We start from the raw sequence: 9,223 nt of genomic DNA on the forward strand, positions 1-9,223 counted from the left end.
AGCCCATCCCCCTCCTTGGGGACCTTTTGTAAATCTGCAAATTGATTTTATGCAGCTACCTAAGTGTTGTTCTTATGAATATATTCTTGTTATTATTGATATGTTCTCTGGATGGGTAAAAGCCTACGCATGTATACATGCTGATTCTATCACGGTAGCAAAAAAAAATTGCTAAAAAAAAAAAAAATTATCCCTAGATTCGGGTTGCCTCTCTCACTAGACAGCGACCGTGGCACCCATTTCACAAAACAAGTGATAAAAAAAAAAAAAAAAAAAACAACAACATTTGTCACGCACTCAACAGCACCTACACTACAGTTATCATCCACAATCAAGTGGTGCTGTAGAACACAAAAACTCCGATTTAAAAGTACGCATTTCAAAGATCTGTGCCGAAACAGGCCTTAAATGGCCTGACGCGCTACCTATTGCCCTTATACACATTAAAAACACTATTAACAAAAGGCATGGCTTAACACCTTATGAGATACTAATGACACGACCCATGAGGATGCCTGCCACACCACCTGTCACCCTTCACCAGCTTAATTTACAACTTACTGATGAGATTGTATTAAATTACTACAAGACTCTAATCCAATCTGTTAGATCTCTTCACTCACAGGCCCGAGAAACATTACCACGCCCTCCAAAAGTCCCCTGTCACAACCTCAAACCAGGAGATTGGGTTTACGTAAAGGTCTATCAACAAAAAAAATGCTTTTCAGCCTCAGTGAAAAGAACTTTTTCAAGTTCTTTTAACCACCAATACTGCAGTTCGCTGTCAAGGACACCAAACCTGGACTCACACTTCACAGTGCAAAAAGGTATCACCCCCATTAGATCACAGTGCAAAAAGGTATCACCCCCATTAGATCCTGAAACAACAGCATTTCAACCAGGATTGAAAACTCTCCCTGAGGCCAAGGACAAAGAACCTCAGGACCTCACTCGAGCAAGTGAGGAACATCGGGATTCTTCAGCTACTCGACTGTCTGCTATTGCCACAGAAGACCTATCATCACCAACTAAAGAAAATACACTGCAACAACACCGTTACGCCCTTTGGGAGAGGAAGAAGGTTTCCACCTAGTTCCTGGCTCCCAACGTGAGACTGGTTGTTCATAACTTGCGTGTTCCTCAGTCTTTTCCTTTTCATTATTCTACATACTTTAAGACACCCACCGGCGACAGAAAATTCAAAAAAAAAAAAAATCAAATGGAACTTTCTTTAAAATCAAAAAACTCTTCCCCACTGGCATCACCACCACAACACTTTCCTTCACCTATCTTACCAATATGCGAAAAACTTAAATATCTCCAAATGTTAGGTATGCTCTCATTCGCCCCTTAGTACAGCACTGAGAATACCAATAACTGCTATTTCCCTTAATTAGACTGATTTTTATAATATGTTTGATTCAAAACACCAAGAAAGTGAGTGCCGGGGATTCTGGACAAATTACACCTTTGCTAAACGTCCTCCTCCCTCCTCCGATCCTGCCCCATTTCCATATATCCAATTAGCCAAACCCTCTCCTGGATTCTTGTGTTATAAATATAGTGGTAACAAAAAGGTAGGCTTCAACATTTGTAATTACACTATAGACTGAACTTCAACAAATACTAATATCCATTTTAAAATTAAGGGACATGGGAACATATCTTTTATTTGCTTGGCTAGTGCACCAACCATTGTTTTAAATACAACCCATGCACAACACAGAAAATGGGTAGCATATAACGGAACCTATTATATTTGCGGAAATCATGCATATTTCTGGTTGCCTGGTCACTGGTCCAGATCATGTTATCTTGGCTACATTACACCAGCTATTCGACATTTGTCTCTCCCTCCTTCCAAATCTATATGCCTTACAAGGGAAAAAAAGGGAAATCGCTGAAGATGAGCGATTTGGTGCTATAATGTTTCCCCATGTATGGTATAGGCAGAACAATTCAAGAGATTAGACTGTTGGCTAATATATTAGAACAACTGAGTAACGATACTACAAAATCTTTAGACCATTTAACCCAAGAGATGGTGGCCTTACGGACCATGGTGCTACAAAACTGAATAACACTAGACTTTACCTTGGCCAGTAAAGGTGGTGTCTGTGCATTAATAGGGAAAGAATGCTGTACTTATATTCTAGACAATTCAGAAGAAATATATGATTTGGTCGATCATATACATAAAACAACGACCAAGCTCCATGAGTCTAATACTTGGAGACTTAGTTCATGGTTTGGTTCTCTATTTGGATCACTAGGATCTACTGTTATTCATGGACTCCTGATATTTTTTATTATAATCCTTTTAATTTGTATAATATACTTCTGCTCTGTTTTTTCTGCCTGTCTCAGCCAAGCCCTGCAATACATAATGTTATGACACTACAAATGATACAACAGGAGCAAGAAAATAGGCCTACAAAAGATGAATACAAAGAATTAAAGTGTTTTTTGGGACTTAATAAATATAAGAGATTAATAAATGGTGAGACTGTAGAAGTCTCAAAGGGGGGAAGTGTGAGGGAAAAATACAAAAGAGGAAGAATGTTTAGTACAGTTAACGGTCAAAGGAAGTGGCAAGAGTGCCTCAGACTATAAGGCATAGGAAGGTAATGGTTTTGCTGAACTTGCTGTTTTAATACCGTTGTTGTAACTGCTATTTTGATCTTAAAAGTTGCTAAATCTTTAGGCAGGCCCTATACCGTGATTAGTTATGAAAAGATGATCTCATGCAATCAGAATGTATAAGTACTTTTTACATTCTCTGTATTAATGGGGAAAAAGGAAGACATTCCCTTCCCCCCCTACGGCTGTGGTAAAATAAAAGCTTCTGCTGACCTGCTTCAAAACCAACGCAGAGTACTTGTGGTTTTTCCACGACGGTGGTATCTTCTAAGAAAGTAGTATCAAGCTTATCCAATTAATCAACTTTAACAAGATGGTAGCAGTTTACTCTAGGGCTGTTCCTGCCCTGCTGTGCTCTCATGCAGTATCCAGGGGGAGCTCCTGGCTCCCCTGGGTGCTGGCAGGGGGCATGGAGACTGGTCCCAATCTCCAGGAGGGTGGAGTTCCAGTAGCTGGCTCAGCTCCACCCCCCCACCCCACCCCCAGAAGGTTTAAAAACCCACAAACAATTAGGGTTTAGCCAAGCAGCAGCAGGCCCCCTGCTGCCTGGACTGATCAGGAACAGATTGCTCCCAGTCAGCATATATACATGTGCTACTGCCCACTAGATTAATGGTGCATTAGCCACTATCTGTATTTCTTAGTACTAGCAAACAGTGCATTAGCTTAATTTACTGTGCAGTAAATCCTGTGCGTGTGTAGATGCTGATGCTTTACTGCACATTAGACTAATCTAATGTGCAGTAAAGCATTGCGTAGATGCAGCCATTATGGGTGAGATTATGTTTGATACTTTCATGGATCATAGAAGCAAGGGTAAGATCCTAGATTTGTGAGCACAGGGCATCTGTGTTATATCTACTCTCCAATAGACCCACAGTCTCTCAAAGAGAGAGAGAGAGATGGTGTGAGCCAGTACAGTGAAGTGTATGCTGCAATCCAATACAGAATGTTACAGCTAAGCTTCTCCCTATGCATGTTGAAGAACTCCAGGATGCTTTCTTGGGATAGTTGTGCCTTTAACATATAGTGAGCTACACTGAGGCCTAGAACAGAATATTTGACTCTTCCACCTGAGGTCTTAAAAGTGTGCAAGCTGTAGGTGAATGGTTGGCACAATATGAAGAGTTAGTCTGAAAGAGTTCAAAATGCATAGAAAAAGTCTATTCTCTTTTTTGTTTTAAAGGAAGAGAATATTTACTTGATTTACTATAAATAAATAAAATGTTAATGACTCCAAAGAGGATGCTGCTGCATGTTATTAATTTGGCCTGATTTTGGAATGTGCAAGAACAATAGTGTAGTTTAGATAAGAATTTAGAGAGGAAGTGTTTGTTAAGGATCTCATATCTTGTTGCTGAAATCCCCCAGCCTGCATTCCTGACACATTCATCAACATTTGTTGATAAAGAGGATTTAGCGATCCTCATTTCTGAGGAAAAAAGACCCAATTTAAAAGAGTTAGAAGAGTGACATGAAAAGAATGTTTAAAATACCACAAAACTTTCCAAAAAGGCCTTATGTTTATATCATTAAGAAAAACGAGCCAGTGGGAGTCTACACGCCTGCTAGTAAGTTCACTTGACTCTTAAAATAATAGTGCTCCTTCTTTTGCGCACCGTCAGCTCAACTTTAAGACAAACAAGTCACAAAAAGCAGTTACTAAGAGATTACATCCACCTTTTGCATTAACTGTTTTTCAGGGAATTGAGCAGGGTGCAATAGGATCACACTTATTATTAGTCAACTTTAAGTCTACTTAAGTGCTTAAAAGGTAGAATGGGATTTGGCTCTATGTCTCAATGTTTTGTTTTCTTGGGAGATTTTCCCATAGCTCAGACCCAGGAAGGAGAAGCTGGGCTAATCTTAAAGTCATGTCAAAGTCTTACTGCAGGGATTTCAAAGATACAGCCCATGGGTTGGATCTCGTCCAGAACCCCCTTATTCAGCCCCTGCATCTCATAATTGACCCACATGGTGCACACTAGACTGACCTTGCAGGCAAGGGCCAGGCTGCACCCTGTACCAGTTCCAGCTGGTTCAGGATGTATGCTGCACACATTGCATGCTCCAGCTGGTCTGGGGCACACACCACATATGGCATCTGCCCCCACTGGTCCAGGAGTGAGCCACACAAGGCAAGGCACCCATTCTGGCCAGTCTGGGATCCATGCGGCCCATAGCACCTGCTCTGGCCTGTCCAGGACACATGCCATATGCACCATCTGCTCCAGTCTGGGTTGGGAGAAACGCAGTCCCAGATAAGCCAGTTGCTGGATCTGGCTTGCAGGAAGGGGGAGGAGGAGGAAGGGAACAGGTCCATGGATCTCTCGATGCTAGATCCAGCACCCACTCTGGCCAATCCAGGATCTGCTCTGCATGTAGCACCTGCCCCAGGCTAGTTGGAGCATGCACCATATGCTGGATCCAACATGTTAGAGGGAAGTCTATCAGCCTGATCTGGCCCATGGAGCTGGCTCCTTGCCATTCATCTTGCCCCATACCACTTACTGGGCCAGCAGGACTAAATGAGTTTGACACCCCTGTCTTGCAGTAATAATGCATTCTTATTCCCAAATAAGAATCCACATTTGGCACTATTTGTGAATAAATTGCATTTTAAATTTCTACCTTCCCTTTATTTGATTTAGTTTTCAAGCATAGATAATACCTAGACTACTTACTGATAATTTCTAGGTCCACCCCCATAGATGGACATATCCTGGAATCAGTCCTTATATAATTAGGAAACTACTCAAATCAAAGGTGGCAAATGGGCAATTTTTTAGATCGACTGTGATGCTGGCTGCCCTTTTCATGGGTTTATCACAGCAGCCCCCATACTCCCTACCACTGAGTGGTCAAGAGAGCTGCCTTTCATGTGGCCCTGCCCCTTGCTGCTGATTGGTAGAGAGGGGCAGGGCTGCACAAAAAAAAAAAAAAAAAAAGGCAGCCCTCTCAGCCAATCAGTGGCTGAGGGAGTGGCTGCCTTCTTGGCTTCTCCTCACCACCCCAGTGGGCTGCAAGGCCAGGGAAACCAGCATTTTATTCTTAGTAAGTTTTTTTTTCCCCCCTGGCAATCCTGCACACAGTCATGGAAATTGCTGTTTTTCATTATTTCCATGAAAATCGTGAAACTGCTACTTATAATGGATGTTAGTAGAAAAAACTAGATTCTCTATTTCTGCTACGTATGGAACAGAGACTGAAAAATGAGGTGACAGTGGTCATAAAGCCTCTTAGCAATTTTCTTCTCTTTTTAAGCATGGTGATAGTTGAGCAGCCCCAGGGATATACTAGTTTAGGCTCAGTTCAGTACATCTACTAGTAGCTATTCTTAGAGCATGTAGCAGTGCTCCAGACAGTGCTGTCCCGGGGGAGGGGAGAAATTAGAGCAACGGCCCCGGGCCCTGCACTTTGGGGGCCCTCGCGGAGCCAGATGGAGCAGCCGCAACCCCTCCTGCAGGTTGCACCTAGTGTTGGTGATTCCTTGCTGCTGCTGCCTTCGCATCTGGCTGCTTGCCACCCTCTGCTGCTGCCACCGTCTTCTTCACATCTGGGCTCTGCACAGGCCAATTTGCCCCAGGCCCTGCAACCTGCTAGGGTCATCTCTGGCTCCAGGCATGCCCCCTTTGCATCCCAACCAGGCCCCAAAACTGGAGTCAGCAGAGGGATGGAGGTGTAAAAGGAACACGTTTACAATGGTTAGGGAACCCTATTTTGCAGGAATATTTGTTTCCTGGTGGGTAGATAGGATTGGGGGGGGGGGGGGGGGGGGAAGGACTCAGAAATGTCAGAGCCTTTTATTTCAGGACCAGATTAAAGCAGTTGAGACTTCAGGCACACCATGACAACAAGACCTCTTTCCCACCTAAATAGATTCCCACCTGGAGTCCCCTCTTCCCTCCCAGAAAGATGGGCAGTGGCTTGGATCCCTCCTATCAAGATCAGTATGTTTAACAGTGAGCAGCCGGACGGTTCTTCTGCAGCATGGGGCTGAGCTACCAGCTCCAGGAGGGGCCGAGGCTGCTCAGCCCACCTCTGTGTGGGCCTCCTAAAGCATGGGGCCTGGGGCAGTCACCCCAATTCACCCTACCCAAGGGACAGCTCTGCGTGACATCCCTTAGTGGCTCCATAACTATGCCCTGCTTCACCCCCTAGGGCACCTTCCCATCTCACTCACCACACCTAGATAGTATTATAGTAAATAGGGAGGCTGCCCACAGGCCTTTGCATGGCTTCAGTCCAACTAGATCCCACCAGCTTCTGCCTGCACTCAGGCCCCTCACCAGGCTTCACTCCGGTGCCTACTGATCCCAGCCCTGCCCTGCCAGTGCCCCTCACTCCCAAACCACAGTACCCTGCTCCCCCACCCCTTGCTGGTGCCCTTTTCTCCCAACCCGCAGCCCCTGAGTGCTGCCAGTGCCCTACAGACCCAACCTGTCCCCCGTGCCCCTAATTTGCAGCCCCTTGCCCTCCTCCCAGCCCTGCTGGTGCCCCCTAGTCCCAACCCAAAGACCCCTGCCATGCCCCAAGCCCTGCTGGTCCCCCTCACTCCCAACACAAACGCCTCTGCACCCAGCCCTGCTGCCCAGCCAGCTCCCACATTATGCATGCACCAGCCCTCCTCCTCCTCATTGCCAGAGCCCACACAGGGAGCACATGACCCACAACAGCCAATCACCCTGCCTGCTGCTCCAAGCCCCAAATAGCCAGCCCAGGAAGACAGAAAACCCAGACTTTTGCTCTTATTTAAAAACCCACTCATACACAGCACAGGGGTCCCAAAAAAGAGGACAACTCTGGAAAAACCCAGACATATAGTAATCCTATAACCGTGTGGCTCCAAATCCTCTCCTACACCATGCCTCACAGGTGTTACTATTGTGTTGTTCTTTCTGTTGTGGCTTCAGCCTCCACCCCTTTGATCTAGCAATGCCTTTTAGCCTAGGACGACTGTGTCAGACCTGGCCTTAAGGCACTAGCTTCAGTCTATCCCTTCTGGTCACTGGGTCCCTCTGTCTGCACCCCTCCCAGGCACCAGACCCCTGCATGTTCTACAGCCTTGCATTCCACCCCTCTGGACTCAACGATAGCTCAAGCCTTGAGCCTGCCCCTGGCAAGGCTCAAAGTGATCAAATGCCTCTCAGGCAGTAATAGGACCTCCATAAGCCACCCCTTACAGTCCCAACCCAAACCACCAGTGTAAATGCAACATAGACATAAGTCCCTGGGCTACAACATAAACATAAAGGGATAACAGCCCTCTGTCCCTTTAAGAGTATAAACCTTCACTTACTAATATAGCATACCTCCCAGCCTGGGCTCCTTGTGAGCTCTTGGAGCCTCACTGTTCCTACAGGCAGCAAAGCAGTAGGCTTAGCATTCCTGGGTGGCTCTCCTGAACAGGAACACATTCCCCTACAACTGCCAGGGAGAAACTCCCTTTGTCAGTCCCAGCCTCAGACTTATATGCTCCCAGGGTCCTGCCTACCTGGGGTCAGCTGACTGGCTGCAGGTGCCTGCTAATTGCTCCATTAGTCTGTTGCCTCAGCAGCCTGCAGTTACTACATTCTCCCTAGCCCATAGTGCTCCCTGGCTGGGCTGCTTTTATCTTAAAGTAACAGGGAGCTCCAGGCTCTCTGTTACATCCACCCACATCCTACACCCACATCCTATCCACATCCACCCACATCTCTATCTCTGCTGAAAAATATCCCAGGAATACTGCCTTAATTTGTATTTGCACTACCCAGACTTCTCATTAAATCATTTAGTCGTAAGTAACGATTATGCCTCATGTAAGAGCATTAAAGAGTGAAACCCATAGGGAAATAGATGCATATTCCTCTCAAATCAGGATGCTGGAAGTCAAAAGATTCACCCCAGATCTCTGAATAGTTGACTGGAGAAAACAAGTAGCAAAACAAAAAAATCTGAAAACACATTCCAGATAGGGCTAATGTTTTATTAATCACTTCTGAGTTTGAGAGACTAGGAGCGCATCTACAGGAGACATTTACTGCAAAGTTGCCTAATTAGCTTCACAGTAAAGTCTCAGCATGTTGAGCCAAGCTGGAGCAGCCCCGGGCTGGCAGGCTGGTCCCCAGTGCCCTGCCAGTCTGGGGCTGCTCTGACCTGGCGCAACATGCTATGTGCTTGTTCAAATGCGGTCCCCACCGTTTATTGCTCTGTGCTAATAGCACAAGTAGATGCACTCAGGGAGTGATATTTTTTTCCAACTAAGCCACTGCACCTACTTTAAGTGTTCTACTGTATGTGACTGCATGGGATTAACTCTGACAGCCGTGGGAACCAGCCTGATTACAATGACTGCCCACACATTACTATAGCTTGTGCTTACATGGTATAATACTTAGATTTGTTGAATATCTGGTCTTGGATACAAAACAGTTTCACCCTCAGGCTGATTACATATGTGTAAATAAGGGGTAGACAAGTCTACTCCAGTGTAAGTTCCCCTACTTTAGTGTAAGTTCCTTAACATAGATTTAAGTTTACCCTGGGAAAAATTTATAGTAAAAAGACAGTTGTGTAAATTACTCCAGAGAAGGGGTTATAT

At 45.2% G+C, this 9,223-nt stretch overlaps 1 protein-coding gene across 4 annotated transcripts in view; it reads right to left on the reverse strand.

Moving 5' to 3' along the window:
* Positions 1-8,094, reverse strand: part of LOC102577390 (uncharacterized) — a 49,744-nt gene extending 41,650 nt beyond the window's left edge. The window contains exon 1 of one of the 4 annotated variants that reach the window (XR_009460967.1): positions 7,953-8,094. Coding sequence is in view for 1 of the 4 variants with exons in the window: in XM_059724749.1 (XP_059580732.1) it covers positions 7,940-8,057 (118 nt within the window). In the remaining 3 variants the exon portion in view is untranslated. Of the gene's footprint in view, positions 1-7,939 lie in introns of all 4 variants that reach the window. The other 3 variants (XM_059724749.1, XM_059724748.1, XM_059724747.1) reach the window with 3 other exon arrangements.
* Between the last annotated feature and the right edge of the window lie 1,129 nt (positions 8,095-9,223).

Source organism: Alligator mississippiensis, chromosome 3 (assembly GCF_030867095.1).
Source record: "Alligator mississippiensis isolate rAllMis1 chromosome 3, rAllMis1, whole genome shotgun sequence".
In the NCBI taxonomy this organism is placed as follows: Eukaryota; Metazoa; Chordata; order Crocodylia; family Alligatoridae; genus Alligator; species Alligator mississippiensis.